This window comes from Oncorhynchus gorbuscha, linkage group LG07 (genome assembly GCF_021184085.1).
Source record: "Oncorhynchus gorbuscha isolate QuinsamMale2020 ecotype Even-year linkage group LG07, OgorEven_v1.0, whole genome shotgun sequence".
NCBI classification, from domain to species: domain Eukaryota; kingdom Metazoa; phylum Chordata; class Actinopteri; order Salmoniformes; family Salmonidae; genus Oncorhynchus; species Oncorhynchus gorbuscha.
Window position 1 is genome coordinate 13,435,858 of NC_060179.1, and position 24,496 is coordinate 13,460,353.

Sequence of the window (24,496 nt, forward strand, 5' to 3'; positions counted from 1 at the left end):
CTCTGATCTGGTGGACTCACTAAACAGAGAACATCCCTGGTCATCCCTTCTTCTTCCGATCTGGTGGACTCACTAAACAGAGAACATCCCTGGTCATCCCTTCTCCCTCTGATCTGGAGGACTCACTAAACCCAAATGCTTAATTTGTAAATCATGTCTGAGTGTTGGCTATCCATACATTTTAAAAACAATAAATGATGCCGCCTGGTTTCCTTAAAATAAGAAATTTGAAATTATATGTACTTTTCCTTTTCATACTGAAGTATTTTTTAGCTTTTACATTTAATGTTGATACTTAAGTATATTTAAAACCAAATACTTGTAGACTTTTACTCAAGTAGTATTGTACTGGGTGACTTTAACTTTTACTTGAGTCATTTTCTATGAAGGTATCTTTACTTTTACTCAAGAATGACAATTGAGAACTTTTTACACCACTGCTATCATGGATCAGGATGAGACCCAGATGCAGACACAGGAGGCGGATAGTTTGAATCTCAGATATTTATTATAACACAAGGGGCAGGCAAACAGCATGTTGAGGGCAGGCAGAGGTTGGTAATCCAGGGCAAAGTCAGGCAGGTACCAGACGGCACTCAGGATGGCAAGCTGGCTCAGGCGGACTCAGGGTCAGGACAGGCAGGCTCAGGATCAGGAAAGGCAGGCAGGCTGAGGGTCAGGACAGGCAAAAAGGTCAGAACCAAGAAGACTAGAAACAAAACTTGAGAACAGGCAAACTGGAAACACTCTGGTACGACAAGACAAACTGGAAACACACTGATACGATAAGACAAACTGGAAACACTGATATGATAAGACAAACTGGAAACACTCTGGTACGAAAAGACAAACTGGAAACACTGATACGATAAGACAAACTGGAAACAGTCTGGTACGAAAAGACAAGACAAACTGGAAACACTCTGATATGATAAGACAAACTGGAAACACTCTGGTACGACAAGACAAACTGGAAACACTGATACAATAAGACAAACTGGAAACACTCTGGTACGATAAGACAAACTGGAAACACTCTGGTACGACAAGACAAACTGGAAACACTCTGGTACGACAAGACAAACTGGAAACACTCTGGTACGACAAGACAAACTGGAAACACTCTGGTACGACAAGACAAACTGGAAACACTGATACGACAAGACAAACTGGAAACACTCTGGTACGACAAGACAAACTGGAAACACTCTGGTACGACAAGACAAACTGGAAACACTCTGGTACGACAAGACAAACTGGAAACACTCTGGTACGACAAGACAAACTGGAAACACTGATACGACAAGACAAACTGGAAACACTGATACGACAAGACAAACTGGAAACACTCTGGTACAAGACAAGACAAACTGGAAACACTCTGGTACGACAAGACAAGACAAACTGGAAACACTCTGGTACGACAAGACAAGACAAACTGGAAACACTCTGGTACGACAAGACAAACTGGAAACACTCTGGTACGACAAGACAAACTGGAAACACTGCTACGACAAGACAAACTGGAAACACTCTGGTACGACAAGACAAACTGGAAACACTCTGGTACGACAAGACAAACTGGAAACACTCTGGTACGACAAGACAAACTGGAAACACTCTGGTAAGACAAGACAAACTGGAAACACTCTGGTACGACAAGACAAACTGGAAACACTCTGGTACGACAAGACAAAGAAACAAACAAGACAAACTGGAAACACTCTGGTACGACAAGACAAACTGGAAACACTCTGGTACGACAAGACAAACTGGAAACACTCTGGTACGACAAGACAAACTGGAAACACTCTGGTACGACAAGACAAACTGGAAACACTCTGGTACGACAAGACAAACTGGAAACACTCTGGTACGACAAGACAAACTGGAAACACTCTGGTACGACAAGACAAAGAAACACGACAAGACAAACTGGAAACACTCTACGACAAGACAAACTGGAAACACTGATACGACAAGACAAACTGGAAACACTCTGGTACGACAAGACAAACTGGAAACACTCTGGTACGACAAGACAAACTGGAAACACTCTGGTACGACAAGACAAGACAAACTGGAAACACTCTGGTACGACAAGACAAGACAAACTGGAAACACTCTGGTACGACAAGACAAACTGGAAACACTCTGGTACGACAAGACAAACTGGAAACACTCTGGTACGACAAGACAAACGACAAGACAAACTGGAAACACTGATACGACAAGACAAACTGGAAACACTCTGGTACGACAAGACAAGACAAACGACAAGACAAGACAAACTGGAAACACTCTGGTACGACAAGACAAGACAAACTGGAAACACTCTGGTACGACAAGACAAACTGGAAACACTCTGGTACGACAAGACAAACTGGAAACACTCTGGTACGACAAGACAAACTGGAAACACTCTGGTACGACAAGACAAACTGGAAACACTGATACGACAAGACAAACTGGAAACACTCTGGTACGATAAGACAAGACAAACTGGAAACACTCTGGTACGATAAGACAAACTGGAAACACTCTGGTACGACAAGACAAACTGGAAACACTCTGGTACGACAAGACAAACTGGAAACACTCTGGTAAGACAAGACAAACTGGAAACACTGATACGACAAGACAAACTGGAAACACTCTGGTACGACAAGACAAACTGGAAACACTCTGGTACGACAAGACAAACTGGAAACACTCTGGTACGACAAGACAAACTGGAAACACTGATACGACAAGACAAACTGGAAACACTCTGGTACGACAAGACAAGACAAACTGGAAACACTCTGGTACGACAAGACAAGACAAACTGGAAACACTCTGGTACGACAAGACAAACTGGAAACACTCTGGTACGACAAGACAAACTGGAAACACTGATACGACAAGACAAACTGGAAACACTCTGATACGACAAGACAAACTGGAAACACTCTGGTACGACAAGACAAGACAAACTGGAAACACTCTGGTACGACAAGACAAGACAAACTGGAAACACTCTGGTACGACAAGACAAACTGGAAACACTCTGGTACGACAAGACAAACTGGAAACACTCTGGTACGACAAGACAAACTGGAAACACTGATACGACAAGACAAACTGGAAACACTCTGGTACGACAAGACAAGACAAACTGGAAACACTCTGGTACGACAAGAAAACTGGAAACACTCTGGTACAAGACAAGACAAACTGGAAACACTCTGGTACGACAAGACAAACTGGAAACAAGACAAGACAAACTGGAAACACTCTGGTACGACAAGACAAACTGGAAACACTCTGGTACGACAAGACAAACTGGAAACACTCTGATAAGACAAGACAAACTGGAAACACTGATACGACAAGACAAACTGGAAACACTCTGGTACGACAAGACAAACTGGAAACACTCTGGTACGACAAGACAAACTGGAAACACTCTGATAAGACAAGACAAACTGGAAACACTCTGATAAGACAAGACAAACTGGAAACACTCTGGTACGACAAGACAAACTGGAAACACTGGAAACACTGGAAACACTACGACAAGACAAACTGGAAACACTGATACGACAAGACAAACTGGAAACACTCTGGTACGACAAGACAAACTGGAAACACTCTGGTACGACAAGACAAACTGGAAACACTCTGGTACGACAAGACAAACTGGAAACACTGATACGACAAGACAAACTGGAAACACTCTGGTACGACAAGACAAGACAAACTGGAAACACTGATACGACAAGACAAACTGGAAACACTGATACGACAAGACAAACTGGAAACACTCTGGTACGACAAGACAAACTGGAAACACTCTGGTACGACAAGACAAACTGGAAACACTCTGGTACGACAAGACAAACTGGAAACACTCTGGTACGACAAGACAAACTGGAAACACTCTGGTACGACAAGACAAACTGGAAACACTCTGGTACGACAAGACAAACTGGAAACACTCTGGTACGACAAGACAAACTGGAAACACTCTGGTACGACAAGACAAACTGGAAACACAACGACAAGACAAACTGGAAACACTCTGGTACGACAAGACAAACTGGAAAACTGGTACGACAAACAAACTGGAAACACTCTGGTACGACAAGACAAACTGGAAACACTGATACGACAAGACAAACTGGAAACACTCTGGTACGACAAGACAAACTGGAAACACTCTGGTACGACAAGACAAACTGGAAACACTGATACGACAAGACAAACTGGAAACACTCTGGTACGACAAGACAAACTGGAAACACTCTGGTACGACAAGACAAACTGGAAACACTGATACGACAAGACAAACTGGAAACACTGATACGACAAGACAAACTGGAAACACTCTGGTACGACAAGACAAACTGGAAACACTCTGGTACGACAAGACAAACTGGAAACACTGATACGACAAGACAAACTGGAAACAAGACAAGACAAACTGGAAACACTCTGGTACGACAAGACAAACTGGAAACACTCTGGTACGACAAGACAAACTGGAAACACTCTGGTACGACAAGACAAACTGGAAACACTCTGGTACGACAAGACAAACTGGAAAAGACAAGACTGGAAACACTCTGGTACGACAAGACAAACTGGAAACACTGATACGACAAGACAAACTGGAAACACTCTGGTACGACAAGACAAGACAAACTGGAAACACTCTGGTACGACAAGACAAGACAAACTGGAAACACTCTGGTACGACAAGACAAGACAAACTGGAAACACTCTGGTACGACAAGACAAACTGGAAACACGACAAGACAAACTGGAAACAAACTGGAAACACTGACGACAAGACAAACTGGAAACACTGTACGACAAGACAAACAAACTGGAAACACTCTGGTACGACAAGACAAGACAAACTGGAAACACTCTGGTACGACAAGACAAGACAAACTGGAAACACTCTGGTACGACAAGACAAACTGGAAACACTCTGGTACGACAAGACAAAGAAACACACGACAAGACAAACTGGAAACACTCTGGTACGACAAGACAAGACAAACTGGAAACACTCTGGTACGACAAGACAAGACAAACTGGAAACACTCTGGTACGACAAGACAAGACAAACTGGAAACACTCTGGTACGACAAGACAAACTGGAAACACTCTGGTACGACAAGACAAACTGGAAACACTCTGGTACGACAAGACAAACTGGAAACACTGATACGACAAGACAAACTGGAAACACTCTGGTACGACAAGACAAACTGGAAACACTCTGGTACGACAAGACAAACTGGAAACACTCTGGTACGACAAGACAAGACAAACGAAACAAGACAAACTGGAAACACTCTGATACGACAAGACAAACTGGAAACACTCTGGTACGACAAGACAAACTGGAAACACTCTGGTACGACAAGACAAACTGGAAACACTCTGGTACGACAAGACAAACTGGAAACACTGATACGACAAGACAAACTGGAAACACTCTGGTACGATAAGACAAGACAAACTGGAAACACTCTGGTACGACAAGACAAGACAAACTGGAAACACTCTGGTACGACAAGACAAACTGGAAACACTACGACAAGACAAACTGGAAACACTCTACGACAAGACAAACTGGAAACACTCTGGTACGACAAGACAAACTGGAAACACTGATACGACAAGACAAACTGGAAACACTGATACGACAAGACAAACTGGAAACACTCTGGTACGACAAGACAAACTGGAAACACTCTGGTACGACAAGACAAACTGGAAACACTCTGGTACGACAAGACAAACTGGAAACACTCTGGTACGACAAGACAAACGACAAGACAAGACAAACTGGAAACACTGAAACATACGACAAGACAAACTGGAAACACTCTGGTACGACAAGACAAACAAACGACAAGACAAGACAAACTGGAAACACTCTGGTACGACAAGACAAACTGGAAACACTGGTACGACAAGACAAGAACGACAAGACAAACTGGAAACACTCTGACAAGACAAACTGGAAACACAAGACAAGACAAACTGGAAACACTCTGGTACGACAAGACAAACTGGAAACACTCTGGTACAAGACAAGACAAACTGGAAACACTCTGGTACGACAAGACAAACTGGAAACACTCTGGTACGACAAGACAAACAAGACAAACTGGAAACACTCTGGTACGACAAGACAAGACAAACTGGAAACACTCTGGTACGACAAGACAAGACAAACTGGAAACACTCTGGTACGACAAGACAAGACAAACTGGAAACACTCTGGTACGACAAGACAAGACAAACTGGACAAACAAACTCTGATACGACAAGACAAACTGGAAACACTCTGGTACGACAAGACAAGACAAACTGGAAACACTCTGGTACGACGACAAGACAAACTGGAAACACTCTGGTACGACAAGACAAGACAAACTGGAAACACTCTGGTACGACAAGACAAACTGGAAACACTCTGTACGACAAGACAAACTGGAAACACTGGTACGACAAGACAAACTGGAAACAACACTGAAACACTCTGGTACGACAAGACAAACTGGAAAACTGAAACAAGACAAACTGGGTACGACAAGACAAACTGGAAACACTCTGGTACGACAAGACAAACTGGAAACACTCTGGTACGACAAGACAAACTGGAAACACTCTGATACGACAAGACAAACTGGAAACACTCTGGTACGACAAGACAAACTGGAAACAACGACAAGACAAACTGGAAACACTCTGACAAGACAAACTACGAAACACAAGACAAGACAAACTGGAAACACTGGTACGACAAGACAAACTGGAAACACTCTGGTACGACAAGACAAACTGGAAACACTCTGGTACGACAAGACAAACTGGAAACACTCTGGTACGACAAGACAAACTGGAAACACTACGACAAGACAAACTGGAAACACTCTGGTACGACAAGACAAACTGGAAACACTCTGGTAGACAAGACAAACTGGAAACACTCTGTACGACAAGACAAACGAAACACAAGACAAGACAAACTGGAAACACTCTGGTACGACAAGACAAGACAAACAAGAAACACTCTGGTACGACAAGACAAACTGGAAAAGACAAGACAAACTGGAAACACTCTGGTACGACAAGACAAACTGGAAACACTCTGGTACGACAAGACAAGACAAACTGGAAACAACGACAAGACAAACTGGAAACACTCTGGTACGACAAGACAAACTGGAAACACTCTGGTACGACAAGACAAACTGGAAACACTCTGGTACGACAAGACAAACTGGAAACACTCTGGATACGACAAGACAAACTGGAAACACTCTGGTACAAGACAAGACAAACTGGAAACACTCTGGTACGACAAGACAAACTGGAAACACTCTGGTACGACAAGACAAACTGGAAACACTCTGGTACGACAAGACAAACTGGAAACACTCTGTACGACAAGACAAACTGGAAACACTCTACGACAAGACAAACGAAACAAGACAAGACAAACTGGAAACACTCTGGTACGACAAGACAAACTGGAAACACTACGACAAGACAAACTGAAACGTACGACAAGACAAACTGGAAACACTCTGGTACGACAAGACAAACTGGAAACACTCTGGTACGACAAGACAAACTGGAAACACTCTGGTACGACAAGACAAACTGGAAACACTCTGGTAAGACAAGACAAACTGGAAACACTGGAAACACTGATAGACAAGACAAACTGGAAACACTCTGTACGATACGACAAGACAAACTGGAAACACAAATACGACAAGACAAACTGGAAACACTCTGACTACGACAAGACAAACTGGAAACACTCTGGTACGACAAGACAAACTGGGACAAGACAAACTGGAAACACTCTGGTACGACAAGACAAACTGGAAACACTCTGATACGACAAGACAAACTGGAAACACTCTACGACAAGACAAACTAAGACAAGACAAACTGGAAACACTCTGGTACGACAAGACAAGACAAACTGGAAACACTCTGGTACGACAAGACAAGACTAAGACACAAGACAAACTGGAAACACTCTGGTACGACAAGACAAACTGGAAACACTCAAGACAAGACAAACTGGAAACACTCTGGTACGACAAGACAAGACAAACTGGAAACACTCTGGTACGACAAGACAAGACAAACTGGAAACACTCTGGTACGACAAGACAAGACAAACTGGAAACACTCTGGTACGACAAGACAAACTGGAAACACTGATACGACAAGACAAACTGGAAACACTCTGGTACGACAAGACAAACTGGAAACACTCTGGTACGACAAGACAAACTGGAAACACTCTGACAAACTGGAAACACTGGTACGACAAGACAAACTGGAAACACACGACAAGACAAGACAAACTGGAAACACTCTGTATACAAGACAAGACAAACTGGAAACACTCTGACAAGACAAACTGGAAACACAAGACAAGACAAACTGGAAACACTCTACAAATAAGACAAGACAAACTGGAAACACTCTGGTACGACAAGACAAGACAAACTGGAAACACTCTGGTGACAAGACAAACTGGAAACACAACAAGACAAGACAAACTGGAAACACTCTGGTACGACAAGACAAACTGGAAACACTCTGGTACGACAAGACAAACTGGAAACACTCTGGTACGACAAGACAAACTGGAAACACTCTGGTACGACAAGACAAACTGGAAACACTCTGGTACGACAAGACAAACTGGAAACACTCTGGATACGACAAGACAAACTGGAAACACAAACTGGTACGACAAGACAAACTGGAAACACTCTGGTACGACAAGACAAGACAAACTGGAAACACTCTGGTACGACAAGACAAACTGGAAACACTCTGACAAGACAAACTGGAAAACGACAAGACAAACTGGAAACACTCTGGTACGACAAGACAAACTGGAAACACTCTGGTACGACAAGACAAACTGGAAACACTCTGGTACGACAAGACAAACTGGAAACACTCTGGTACGACAAGACAAACTGGAAACACTCTGGTACGACAAGACAAACTGGAAACACTCTACGACAAGACAAACTGGAAACACTCTGTACGACAAGACAAACTGGAAACACTCTGGTACGACAAGACAAACTGGAAACACTCTGGTACGACAAGACAAACTGGAAACACTCTGGACAAGACAAACGACAAGACAAACTGGAAACACTCTGGTACGACAAGACAAACTGGAAACACTGGTACGACAAGACAAACTGGAAACACTCTGGTACGACAAGACAAACTGGAAACACTCTGGTACGACAAGACAAACTGGAAACACTCTGGTACGACAAGACAAACTGGAAACACTCTGGTACGACAAGACAAACTGGAAACACTCTGGTACGACAAGACAAACTGGAAACACTCTACGACAAGACAAACTGGAAACACTCTGGTACGACAAGACAAACTGGAAACACTCTGGTACGACAAGACAAACTGGAAACACTCTGACAAGACAAACTACGAAACAAGACAAACTGGAAACACTCTGGTACGACAAGACAAACTGGAAACACTCTGGTACGACAAGACAAACTGGAAACACTCTGGTACGACAAGGAAAACACTCTGGTACGACAAGACAAAACAAGACAAGACAAACTGGAAACACTCTGGTACGACAAGACAAACTGGAAACACTCTGGTACGACAAGACAAACTGGAAACACTCTGGTAAGACAAGACAAACTGGAAACACTCTGATACGATAAGACAAACTGGAAACACTCTGGTACGACAAGACAAACTGGAAACACTCTGGTACGACAAGACAAACTGGAAACACTCTGGTACGACAAGACAAACTGGAAACACTCTGGTACGATATGATAAGACAAACTGGAAACACTCTGGTACGGCAAGACAAACTGGAAACACTGATATGATAAGACAAACTGGAAACACTCTGATATGATAAGACAAACTGGAAACACTCTGGTACGACAAGGCAAACTGGAAACACTCTGGTACAACAAGACAAGACAGGGGGTGACTCTCTCTTACCCAGTACTCAGTAGTAGGAAGATGACTGTGAGGGGTGACTCTCTTACCCAGTACTCAGTAGTAGGAAGGTGGCTGTGAGGGGTGACTCTCTTACCCAGTACTCAGTAGTAGGAAGGTGGTTGTGAGGGGTGACTATCTATTACCCAGTACTCAGTAGTAGGAAGGTGACTGTGAGGGGTGACTATCTCTTACCCAGTACCCAGTAGTAGGAAGGTGACTTACCCAGTACCCAGTAGTAGGAAGGTGACTGTGAGGGGTGACTCTCTTACCCAGTACTCAGTAGTAGGAAGGTGGCTGAGAGAGAGAGTTGGTACCCACCCAGTACTCAGTAGTAGGAAGGTGGCTGAGAGAGAGAGTTGGTACCCACCCAGTACTCCTTAGTAGGAAGGTGGCTGAGAGAGAGAGTTGGTACCCACCCAGTACTCAGTAGTAGGAAGGTGGCTGAGAGAGAGAGTTGGTACCCACCCAGTACTCAGTAGTAGGAAGGTGGCTGAGAGAGAGAGTTGGTACCCACCCAGTACTCAGTAGTAGGAAGGTGGCTGAGAGAGAGAGTTGGTACCCACCCAGTTTAGTCCAGCTGATGATCTGGATGATGAGAGGCAGACCCTGTTTCAGCTGCAGACTGGAGTGTATGCTGGTCGGTACATAGGCACACACACTGTTACATGAAGCATCTAGAGATATAGGAGGAACAAGACTAATTAACACACATAGGCATCCAGACACATACACACTTTACCTGGGAGATGAAGAGGTAAAGGTCAGTCAGGTGTAGTGTAGTCTGTTTCATTGCCGACCAGAGGTAAAAGACAGAGATGAACAGGGAGAGAACACCTGCAAAGGAATGAGAGAGAGAGAGATGGATGGATGGATAGATGGATGGATAGAATGCTGATTTAGAAAGAGTGCCATGAAGCATTAGTGTAATGTTGTAGGGAGGTTATAATACTTACACCATGTGAACGTTGGGTTCTCTCCCCACAACTGGCATCATGGGAAACGTGGCCAGAAACAAACAACCCAGGACCCAGCTCACCGACCTAAACTACACACAGAGAGAGAGAGAGAGAGAGAGAGAGAGAGAGAGAGAGAGAGAGAGAGAGAGAGAGAGAGAGAGAGAGAGAGAGAGAGAGAGAGAGAGAGAGAGAGAGAAAGCTAGAGAGCTAGAGAGAGCTAGAGAGCTAGAGAGCTAGAGAGAGCTAGAGAGCTAGAGAGAGATAGAGAGCTAGAGAGAGATAGAGAGCTAGAGAGCTAGAGAGAGAGAGCTAGAGAGAGAGAGCTAGAGAGAGAGAGAGAGAGCTAGAGAGAGAGAGAGAGCTAGAGAGAGAGAGCTAGAGAGAGAGAGAGCTAGAGAGAGAGAGAGAGAGCTAGAGAGGGAGCTAGAGAGAGAGAGAGAGCTAGATGACACAGTTACATTTTACAGTACTCCTGCCACATTGCTACAGTTGTGGCCAAAAGTTTTGAGAATGACACAAATATTAATTTTCACAAAGTCTGCTGCCTCAGTTTGTATGATGGAAATTTGCATATACTCCAGAATGTTATGAAGAGTGATCAGATGAATTGCAATTAATTGTAAAGTCCCTCTTTGCCATGCAAATTAACTGAATCCCTAAAAAACATGTCCACTGCATTTCAGCCCTGCCACAAAAGGACCAGCTGACATCATGTCAGTGATTCTCTCCTTAACACAGGAGTGAGTGTTGACGAGGACAATTTCCCTCATTAAAATGCAAATCAATTTATAACATTTTTGACATGCATTTTTCTGTTTTTTTGTTGTTGTTATTCTGTCTCTCACTGTTCAAATAAACCTTCCATTAAAATTCTAGACTGATCATTTCTTTGTCAGTGGGCAAACATACAAAATCAGCAGGGGATCAAATACTTTTCTCCCTCACTGTATTGGCACAATTTACTTGCTGGAGATGAACAACACCAGTGCCAATATATCCTCCGAACACCAGCTGCTCTGACATTATCACTTAAATAGAGAACATAGAACAGATCTACCACTTCTTAGACTTACGTTCAATGAGAATGACTGATGGATAACTCAAATTCCTATGTGAATTTGATCAGGGTCACCCAACAAGTGACATACTGCAGCTTTAAATTATTAGGGGAGGGTTTAGCCAGGGTATACCATCAATATAAAATAATAATTTGTTCTCAACTAACTTGCCAAGTTAAATAAAGGTTAAATCAAATGTTTTCATAATAACGGTCCAATGCAAGTATAAAGAGGCGTTCCTGCAGACGCAGAAATGACCACATGCAGGAACGCCCCGAATTGCCGCCCACCCTTCTCGTAGTTCTTCTTAACCTCTCCCGTATCCAATCTAATCCCACTATTCAATGGCGGAGGCGGGTGCTGGAATGACATTCAACCAAACCCTTCCCTGCATTCAACCCCTTTCAGCTGATCGGGGAAAGACGGGCGGATAGCTTAAAATTGGACCCCTCTTCCTGGACGGATGGCTTTCTAGCTAGCTAGGTTAAATCTTCATATTAGAAAAATGGCGGCGGATAGCGTCAACCCGTTTAATCTGAGCGATTCTGAAGATGAGGCAGAGCAGAGAGCAGAGGACGGGGTTGATGCCGAAAGGAGCCTTAGCGATGGAGCGCCAGGGCTCCCGTCCAACAACCCCATCTCCCCGCAGGCGGACGCCGAGCCCCCGGCCCTTCTGCTGTCCAGCACCCGGACCAGCCCAAGTGTGGAAGGCATCTCGGTAGCAGCCGCAGCAATGCCAAGCGGCTTGGCAGAGACTCGGGTGTCTGTAGATGTGATTGCTGCTCAGCTAATACGGGATCAATACTTCCTCACCGCTCTTGAATTTCATACCGAATTGTTGGAATCAGGGAGGGAGCTTCCCCGGTTGCGGGACTATTTCTCCAACCCGGGCAATTTCGAGAGGCAAAGCGGCACTTCACCAGCTTGTAAAGACCAAGGACTGGGGCCAGGTGGACCGCTAAGTAAGTAAATAGCTATTTGCTCATTTATAACCTAAATTAATTCTAATTTAGATGGCTTTATGTGCTAGCTAGTTAGCAGACAGCCTGTTATTCAATGGGGAAACCATGTTGGCACTGTGCTTGTCAGCCAACATTGCTCTGCCTATGTAGAATAAACGGAATTCGATACGACACCTGTTTTTCTCTCTCGTTAGCTAACTAGATTAGACCATAGCAATGGAAACCACGGATAATTGACTAATCATACAGAGTTAGCTCACCTACCCGCGTTAGCCTGTGAGAAGTGTTTCTCCCCTAGGTGCCAGCTGGCTTGGAACAGATGGAACCAAATCAAATACAACATGCTTCGTAGACAACAGGTGAAAGCTAACAGTCAAATACTTACTTATGGGTCCTTTTCCAACAATGCAGAGTTAAAGATAATACAAAACATTTGAATTAAGAATAGAAATAGTGACACGGTGAATAAGGAGTAAAAATAACATGGCTGTAAATAGGGAGTAGAAGAAAAATAAATACATCGATGTGCAGGGGAGCAATGCAACCGAGGTAGTTATGTACTGTACATTGAGATATTTGCATCTTGGCGTCATGTAGGCTACTGCTGAAGATGGCTATACAGGCTACTCAAATACTAACTAGGTCTATCTTTCTTCTGTCTATCTCTAACTGCCTGTAGCTGTCTTTTTCTGCCTATACAGGGCCTTCAGAAAGTATTCATACCCCTTGATTTATTCCACATTTATTTGTTTTACAGACTAAATTCAAAATAAATGAATAAAACACATTTTCACCCATCACTCAATACCACATAATGGTAAAGTAAAAATATGTTTTTAGACATTTTTGCGTATTTAGTGAAATTAAATACAGAAATATCAAATTTACATACAGTACCAGTCAAAGGTTTGGACACTTACTCATTCAAGAGTTTTAATTTATTTTTTGTTATTTTCTATATTGTAGAATATTAGTGAAGACATCAACTATGAAATAACACATGGAATCATGAAGTAACCAAAAAACCGTTTAAATAAATATTTTATATTTGTGATTCTTGATGACTGCTTTTCACACTCTTGGCATTCTCTCAACCAGCTTCATGAGGTAGTCACCTGGATTGCATTTCAATTAACAGCTGTGCCTTGTTAAAAGTTAATTTGTGGAATTTCTTTCCTTAATGTGTTTGAGCCAATCAGTTGTTTTGTGACAAGGTAAGGAGGGTATACAGAAAATACATTAGCCCTATTTGGTAAAAGACCAAGTCCATATTATGACAAAAACAGCTCAAATAAGCAAAGAGAAACAACAGTCCGTCATTACTTTAAGACATGAAGGTCAGTCAAAACGGAACATTTCAAGAACTTTGAAAGTTTCAAGCGCAGTCTCAACCATCGAGCTCTGATGAAATTGGCTCTCATGAGGACCACCACAGGAAAGGAAGACCCAGAGTTACCTCTGCTGCAGAGGATAAGTCCATTAGAGTTACCAGCCTCAGAAATTGCAGCCCAAATAAATGCTTCAGAGTTCAAGTAACAGACACATCTCAAGTAACAGACACATCTCAACATCAACTGTTCAGAGGAGATTACGTGAATCAGGTCTTCATGGTCGAATTGCTGCAAAGAAACCACTACTAAAGGACACCAATAATAAGAAGAGACTTGCTTGATCTAAAAAACACGAGTAATGGACATTACACCGGTTGAAATCTGTCTTTTAATCTGATGAGTCCAAATTTGAGATTTTTGGTTTGAACCCCACTGTGAAGCATGGAGGAGGAGGTGTGATGGTGTCGGGCTGCGTTGCTGGTGACACTGTCAGTGATTGATTTATTTAGAATTCAAGGCACACTTAACCAGCATGGCTACCACAGCATTCTGCAGCGAGAACGACCATCCCATCTGGTTTGTACTTAGTTCCACTATCATTTGTTTTTCAACAGGGCAATGACCCAATTCACCTCCATGACGTGTACGGCTATTTGACCAAGAGAGTGAGTGATGTAGTGCTGCATCAGATGACTTGGCCTCCACAATCACTGACCTCAACCCAATTGAGATGGTTTTGGATGAGTTGGACCGCAGAGTGATGGAAAAGCAGCCAACAATTGCTCGGCATATGTGGGAACTCCTTAAAGACTGTTGGAAAAGTTTTCCAGATGAAGCTGGTTGAAAGAATGCCAAGTGTGCAAAGCTGTCAAAGGCAAAGGGTGTCTATTTTGTAGAATCTAAAATATATTTTGACTTGTTGAACAATTTTTTTCTTTTTTTGGTTACTACATGGTTCCATATGTGTTATTTCATAGTTTTGATGTCTTCACTATTATTCTACTGTGTAGAAAACAGTCCAATTTAAAGAAAAACCCTTGCGTGAGTAGGTGTGTCAAACTTTTGACTGGTACTGTAAGTATTCACACCCCTGAGTCAATACTTTGTAGAAGCATCTTTGGTAGCAATTACAGCGTTCAGTTTTTCTGTGTAAGTCTCTTGAGTTTTCCACACCTGGATTGTGCAACATTTGCCCATTTTTTTTATTTTGTTTCAAAATGTTCAAGCTCTGTCTAATTGGTTTTTGATCATTGCTAGACAGGTCGTGACATGGATTTTCAAGCAGATTTAAGTCCACACTGTAACTTGGCCACCCAGCAACATTGACTGTCTTCTTGTAAGCAACTTCTGTGTCGATTTGGCCTTGTGTTTTAGGTTATTCGCCTGCTGACAAGTCATTTCATCTCCCAGTATCTGGTGATAAGCAGACTGAAATTGCCTGTGCTAAGCTCCATTACATGTATTTTTTATCCTGAAAACTTCCCCAGTCCTGAATGATTACAAGCATACCTAATAACATGATGCAGCCACCACTATTCTTGAAAATATGGAGAGTGGTACTCTAATGTGTTGTATTGGATTTGCCCCAAACATAACACTTTGTTTTCAGGACAAATAGTTTTTGCAGTATTACTTTAATACCTTGTTGCAAACAGGATGCACACTTCCTTATTTTCACTCAGTCAATTAGGTTAGTATTGTGGAGTAATATGTTTTCTCCTACCACAGCCATTAAACTCTGCAACTGTTTTATAGTCATCATTGGCCTCATTGTGAAATACCTGAGTGGTTTCCTTTTTCTCCAGCAACTGTGTTAGGAAGGATTCCTGTATCGTTGTAGTCAAGTGTAATAACTTTACCATGCTCAAAGGGGTAGATGGGTAGGAAGATGGTTGTCTCCTTCTGTGGTATTAGTCCCATTCCCCCTTTTCTAGAGTAGATTTGACACACACACACAATGGTATGCTGACACAAATGGACTACTTCTACAACAGCAAACCGAACATTCAACTGCCCCAAATCTTAGGGGCATGGGTTCTTCGACATTTCGCACCAATGAACACAGGAATGCATTCGTAGTTCTGATCTGTATTCTGTGTCGTACTGTTTTAGCAACAATCAAGGCTGGTGACCTTATTTCCATCCCTTTCTACTGATAAGAGCTACGATAAGAATAGAAGCCTGAGCTGTGTAAACTGCATTTCCTTGATTGTGTTATGTGCCTCCCACTTTCCGTACTTAGTCCTTCCTGATCTAACACAACTGGATAGGTGAAAGCAGGGGGTTCCACTATACAGCTTGCACATGTACAGGCATGTGATATCAGTGCTTATTATGCTGTCTTGGGAGGGAGGACGTAAGGATGCTTGTCATGATACAAGTATTCCACCTCATCATGTAGCCCACTAGCCTCTATGTATAGCAGACATTGTTCAGCTCATGGCTAAGCCTAATGGCCTCTGTCTGTGGCACCTCGCTGGTTGCCGTGGAGCTGGAGGACTGAGGTATCCCAGGGGGCATTGCTTGTGTTATTATTATTTTATTTTTTATCTCTGCATTGTTGAGAAGGGCCCGTAAGTTATTATTCACTGTTAGTCTGTTTACAAAGCATGTGACAAATGCAATTTGATTGGATAAAAAAAAAAAAGAGGATGGGTGAGGGCTTGGATGAAGTTGCCCTCAGACACTGATCTATGGTCAGCTTAGCATTTCACCCCACAGTGTTATGGTTAGGATTTGGTGATTCTAGATCTGATCTTAAGAACAGGATACTGAGAGGAACTCCACCTGTCTTCCATTGTGTTTACTTCACTGATAAACAGGAGGCGAGAGAAGGCCGAGAGGGGGGCAGCTTGAGGGTCTGCCCCTAGGGTCAATGGGGCCTACACCCAGCCCAGGAGAGGGTTTCCTTGCCGCCTCTGCTCACTCTTTCCAGGTTTCAAGCCGGCTGAGCAACTCGAATGAGAGAGGAGTTTTAGGGCCCATAAAAATATAGAAATGGTTGTATTATGTTCTAACGTTGTGCATTAGCTGCTCCATTGGTGGCACATCATGTAGACCTAACAGAGGTGTCCTGCACCACGTGGGGAGCATGTGGGAAAACCATGTAGGAAACGGTCAGAGTAAAGATACCGTCTCATAGGCTGGGCATCATAAGGGTCACTTGTTGCTGTTCGCACTATGATCTGGCTAGGTCTCGGTCACCACCACCCTGCTAATTTAACAGACTCAGCAGCTAGCATGGTGCTCTGTTCACCTGCTGCAGCAGGTCACTGCACAACTCAACACCATAGCCCACTGAGCTGAAGCCTAAACATTTAGGCCTAATTCCAGGAGTTCATGCAAGTTCTCAGGTTAGGCTGCTCATTGAGCAAGAGTAGCTGGATGAGCCCCTCCACCCATTTACACAATGTTCCTCTTGCCCACTCTCCCTCTCTACCCAGCTCATTGTTGCCTCCTCAGTGGCTAGCTGATTAGCATCTCGCTACAATCTGCTTGCTCAACGCCCAGTTCAATCAGAGCCTAAGCTGTTAGCATTAGCGCTCTGTTTTAGCTAGCCATTCTGTTCGTTGAAAAGACTTAGCCAAGGCCTAGCCTACTACCCTGCTTTCTTGGGTGCTAGGAACACTAAGTCAAGCACACACTTGCTCACTCAGCGCAAGTAGAACAAACACACACACTTAATAGGTTAAAAGAAATAACACACATAAACATGCACACAGTAAGAAAAAAAGCACACACAGACACAGCTTTGCTGCAGGGCTGGGAGAGGCTGATTTAATCACACTGGGACATTTGGGTCTGCTTCACCTGTTTCTGTTCTGGGCTCCTCCTCATAGCTGTGTGTGTGTGCATCTCAGTCTATAGGCCTGCACTGTCTGTACTTGTACTACAGCTATCATCCTGTAGAATAGATCTATCATAATATTGATTTACTGTCAGTAGGACTGGCACAATTATTGTATAATTATGTAACTGACAATTACTGACAATAACCGTGTACTGATTGTAATAGCTGTCTTAAAACATACATTTTCGGAGGAAGGAGGGATTCAACTTAATATTCAAGTAGATAAAGTTTACCCAAAAGTAGTTTTAAGTTTGACATGAATTGGGTAGAGTTGGTAATAATATTAGGAGCCGATGGGTTGGTAGGAGAACCTTAATTTCCAACAGTTCCCTGCGGTCAGAACCATTCGTTTTGGAGCTGGGCGTCACCAGAGCTGTGTTGTATTCATTAGGTGTTTCGTAGCGACTTTTCTAAGTTGCATTACAAGCTCAATTTAAAAAAAATATTTTTATTAAAATGACATTTTATGACAACCGTGGCTATTTGCAGGACAATTTTCGTACCCAAAATTCCATAATCGTCGCCCTAATGCCCTACCTGTCAGTCAAATCAAAACCAATTTTATTTGTCGCTTACAGCAGGTAGACCTTACTGTGAAATGCTTACTTACAAGCCCTTTACAAACAATGCAGTTCAATAAATGGAGTTAAGAAAATATTTACTTAATAAAGTAAAGTAAAAAATAATAATAATCAAAAAGTAACACAAGTACATAACAACAACGAGTCTACATACAGGGGGCACCGGTACCAAGTCCATGTGCATAACAATAACGAGGCTACATACAGGGGGCACCGGTACCAAGTCCATGTGCATAACAAGGCTACAACAGGGGTCAGGCTACATACAGGGGGGGGCAGTCCATGTGCATACCAAGTCCATGTGCATAACAAGGCTACAACGAGGCTACATACAGGGGGCACCGGTACCAAGTCCATGTGCATAACAATAACGAGGCTACATACAGGGGCACCGGTACCAAGTCCATGGGGGCACCGGTACCAAGTCCATGTGCATAACAACAACGAGGCTACACATAGTCCATGTGCATAACAACAACGGGCACATACAGGGGGTACCAAGTCCATGTGCATAACAACAACGAGGCTACATACAGGGGGCACCGGTACCAAGTCCATGTGCATAACAACAACGAGGCTACAACGTCCATGTGCATAACAACAACGAGGCTACATACAGGGGGGGCACCGAGGTAGGGGCCACCAAGTCCATGTGCATAACAACAACGAGGCTACATACAGGGGCACCGGTACCAAGTCCATGTGCATAACAACAACGCACCGTACCAAGGCATAACTACATACAGGGGCACGGTACCAAGTCCATGTGCATAACAACAACGAGGCTACATACAGGGGCACCGGTCCATGTGCATAACAACAACGAGGCTACATACAGGGGGCACCGGTAGTCCATGTGCATGTCCATGTGCATAACAACAACGAGGCTACATACAGGGGGCACCGGTACCATGTCCCATGTACAGGGGGCATAAGTCCAACAACGAGGCTACATACAGGGGGCACCGGTACCAAGTCCATGTGCATAACAACAACGAGGCTACATACAGGGGGCACCGGTACCAAGTCCATGTGCATAACAACAACGAGGCTACATACAGGGGGCACCGGTACCAAGTCCATGTGTGCATAACAGGGGCAACGAGTCCTACACAACAGGGGGCACCGGTACCAAGTCCATGTGCATAACAACAACGAGTCCTACAGGCTACATACAGGGGGCACCGGTACCAAGTCCATGTGCATAACAACAACGAGGCTACATACAGGGGGCACCGGTACCAAGTCCATGTGCATAACAACAACGAGGCTACATACAGGGGGCACCGGTACCAAGTCCATGTGCATAACAACAACGAGGCTACATACAGGGGCACCGGTACCAAGTCCATGTGGGGCAGGGGCCGGTACCAAGTCCATGTGCATAACAACAACGAGGCTACATACAGGGGGCACCGGGTCCATGGCACAACGAGGCTACATACAGGGGGCACCAAGTCCATGTGCATAACAACAACGAGGCTACATACAGGGGGCACCGGTACCAAGTCCATGTGCATAACAACAACGAGGCTACATACAGGGGGGGTACCAAGTCCATGTGCATAACAACAAGCTACATACAGGGGCACCGGTACCAAGTCCATGTGCATAACAACAACGAGGCTACATACAGGGGCACCGGTACCAAGTCCATGTGCATAACAACAAGTCCGAGGGGGTACCAAGTCCATGTGCATAACAACAACAGGGGCACCGGTACCAAGTCCATGTGCATAACAACAACGAGGCTACATAAGGGGGCACCGGTACCAAGTCCATGTGCATAACAACAACGAGGCTACATACAGGGGCGGTACCAAGTCCATGTGCATAACAACAACGAGGCTACATGTACCAAGTCCATGTGCATAACAACAACGAGGCTACATACAGGGGGCACCGGTACCAAGTCCATGTGCATAACAACAACGAGGCTACATACAGGGGGCTACATACAGGGGGCACCGGTACCAAGTCCATGTGCATAACACGAGGCTACATACAACGAGGCTACATACAGGGGCACCGGTACCAAGTCCATGTGCATAACCAAGTCCATGTGCATAACGAGGCTACATACAGGGGGCACCGGTACCAAGTCCATGTGCATAACAACAACGAGGCTACATACAGGGGCACCGGTACCAAGTCCATGTGCATAACAACAACGAGGCTACATACAGGGGGCACCGGTACCAAGTCCATGGCACAACGAGGCTACCAAGTCCATGTGCATAACAACAACGAGGCTACATAGTCCATGGGGCACATACAGGGGCACCGGTACCAAGTCCATGTGCATAACAACAACGAGGCTACATACAGGGGGCACCGGTACCAAGTCCATGTGCATAACAAGGGGGCAACGTCCAGGCTACATACAGGGGGCACCGGTACCAAGTCCATGTACATAACGAGGCTACATACAGGGGGCACCGGTACCAAGTCCATGTGCATAACAACAACATACATACAGGGGGCACCGGTACCAAGTCCATGTGCATAACAACAACGAGGCTACATACAGGGGGCACCGGTACCAAGTCCATGTGCACAACGAGGCTACATACAGGGGGCACCGGTACCAAGTCCATGTGCATAACAACAACGAGGCTACATACAGGGGGCACCGGTACAAGGGCACAACGAGGCTACCAACCGGTACCAAGTCCATGTGCATAACAACAACGAGGCTACATACAGGGGCACCGGTACCAAGTCCATGTGCATAACAACAACGAGGCTACATACAGGGGCACCGGTACCAAGTCCATGTGCATAACAACAACGAGGCTACATACAGGGGGCACCGGTACCAAGTCCATGTGCATAACAACAACGCTACATACAGGGGCACCGGTACCAAGTCCATGTGCATACAGAGGGGCACCGGTACCAAGTCCATGTGCATAACAACAACGAGGCTACATACAGGGGGCACCAGGGGTACCAAGTCCATGTGCATAACAACAACGAGGCTACATACAGGGGGTACCAAGTCCATGGCACATAACAACATGTGCATAACGAGGCTACATACAGGGGGCACCGGTACCAAGTCCATGTGCATAACAACAACGAGGCTACATACAGGGGCACCGGTACCAAGTCCATGTGCATAACAACAACGAGGCTACATGGTACCAAGTCCATGTGCATAACAACAACGAGGCTACATACAGGGGCACCGGTACCAAGTCCATGTGCATAACAACAACGAGGCTACATACAGGGGGCACCGGTACCAAGTCCATGTGCATAACAATAACGAGGCTACATACAGGGGGCACCGGTACCAAGTCCATGTACATAACGAGGCTACATACAGGGGGCACCGGTACCAAGTCCATGTGCATAACAACAACGAGGCTACATGTACCAAGTCCATGTGCATAACGAGGCTACAACGAGGTCCTACAACGAGGCAGGGGGCACCGGTACCAAGTCCATGTGCATAACAACAACGAGGCTACATACAGGGGGCACCGGTACCAAGTCCATGTGCATAACAACAACGAGGCTACATACAGGGGGCACCGGTACCAAGTCCATGTGCATAACAACAACGAGGCTACATACAGGGGGCACCGGTACCAAGTCCATGTACATAACGAACAACAGGCTACATACATGTGGGGCACCGGTACCAAGTCCATGTGCATAACAACAACGAGGCTACATACAGGGGGCACCGGTACCAAGTCCATGTGCATAACAACAACGAGGCTACATACAGGGGGCACCGGTACCAAGTCCATGTGCATAACAACAACGAGGCTACATACAGGGGGCACCGGTACCAAGTCCATGTGCATAACAACAACGAGGCTACATACAGGGGGCACCGGTACCAAGTCCATGTGCATAACAACAACGAGGCTACATACAGGGGGGGTACCACATGTGCATAACAACAACGAGGCTACATACAGGGGGCACGGTACCAAGTCCATGTGCATAACAACAACGAGGCTACATACAGGGGGCACCGGTACCAAGTCCATGTGCATAACAACAACCAAGTCCAGGCTACATACAGGGGGCACCGGTACCAAGTCCATGTGCATAACAACAACGAGGCTACATACAGGGGGCACCGGTACCAAGTCCATGTGCATAACAACAACGAGGCTACATACAGGGGGCACCGGTACCAAGTCCATGTGCATAACAACAACGAGGCTACATACAGGGGGCACCGGTACCAAGTCCATGTGCATAACAACACGAGGCTACATACAGGGGGGCACCGGTACCAAGTCCATGTGCATAACAACAACGAGGCTACATACAGGGGCACCGGTACCAAGTCCATGCATAACAACAACGAGGCTACATACAGGGGCACCGGTACCAAGTCCATGTACACAACGAGGCTACATACAGGGGGCACCGGTACCAAGTCCATGTGCTACATACAGGGGGCACCGGTACCAAGGCCATGTGCATAACGAGGCTACATACAGGGGGCACCGGTACCAAGTCCATGTGCATAACAACAACGAGGCTACATACAGGGGGCACCGGTACCAAGTCCATGTACACAACGAGGCTACATACAGGGGGCACCGGTACCAAGTCCATGTACATAACGAGGCTACATACAGGGGGCACCGGTACCAAGTCCATGTGCATAACGAGGCTACATACAGGGGGCACCGGTACCAAGGCCATGTGCATAACGAGGCTACATACAGGGGGCACCGGTACCAAGGCCATGTGCATAACAACAACGAGTCTACATACAGGGGGCACCGGTACCAAGTCCATGTGCATAACAACAACGAGGCTACATACAGGGGGCACCGGTACCAAGGCCATGTGCATAACAATAACGAGGCTACATAACCAAGGGGCACCGGTACCAAGTCCTACATAACGAGGCTACATACAGGGGGGGGCACATAACAACAACGAGGCTACATACAGGGGCACCGGTACCAAGGCCATGTGCATAACAACGAGGCTACATACAGGGGGCACCGGTACCAAGTCCATGTGCATAACAACAACGAGGCTACATACAGGGGGCACCGGTACCAAGTCCATGTACATAACGAGGCTACATACAGGGGGCACCGGTACCAAGTCCATGTGCATAACAATAACGAGGCTACATACAGGGGGCACCGGTACCAAGTCCATGTGGAGGCTACATACAGGGGGGGTACCAAGTCCATGTACATAACAACGAGGCTACATACAGGGGCACCGGTACCAAGGCCATGTGCATAACAATAACGAGTCTACATACAGGGGGCACCGGTACCAAGTCCATGTGCATAACAAGGCTACATACAGGGGGCACCGGTACCAAGGCCATGTGCATAACAATAACGAGTCTACATACAGGGGGCACCGGTACCAAGTCCATGTGCATAACAACAACGAGGCTACATACAGGGGGCACCGGTACCAAGTCCATGTGTAACGAGGCTACATACAGGGGCACCGGTACCAAGTCCATAACAACAACGAGGCTACATACAGGGGCACCGGTACCAAGTCCATGTACATAACAACAAGTCCATGTACATAACTAGGCTATACAGGGGGCACCGGTACCAAGTCCATGTGCATAACAACAACGAGGCTACATACAGGGGGCACCGGTACCAAGTCCATGTGCATAACAATAACGAGGCTACATACAGGGGGCACCGGTACCAAGTCCATGTGCAGGGATACAGGTGAGTCCAGGTCCT

At 45.2% G+C, this 24,496-nt stretch overlaps 1 protein-coding gene and 1 long non-coding RNA gene across 8 annotated transcripts in view; one reads left to right on the plus strand and one right to left on the minus strand.

The window, feature by feature from the left end:
• Positions 1-497: 497 nt before the first annotated feature.
• On the minus strand, positions 498-11,189 carry LOC124039106. The gene is made up of 4 exons (XR_006839505.1): positions 11,004-11,189; positions 10,790-10,884; positions 10,614-10,684; positions 498-669 (listed from the first exon to the last, which is right to left on the minus strand). It is a non-coding gene; the product is annotated as an uncharacterized LOC124039106 (long non-coding RNA).
• Positions 11,190-12,415: 1,226 nt separating this feature from the next.
• LOC124039494 (RAB11-binding protein RELCH homolog) overlaps positions 12,416-24,496 on the plus strand; it is a 74,243-nt gene continuing 62,162 nt past the window's right edge. For all 7 annotated transcript variants that reach the window (XR_006839582.1, XR_006839583.1, XM_046355514.1 and 4 more), the window contains exon 1: positions 12,416-13,026. Coding sequence is in view for 5 of the 7 variants with exons in the window: in XM_046355514.1 (XP_046211470.1) it covers positions 12,570-13,026 (457 nt within the window). In the remaining 2 variants the exon portion in view is untranslated. The remainder of the gene's footprint in view (positions 13,027-24,496) is intronic.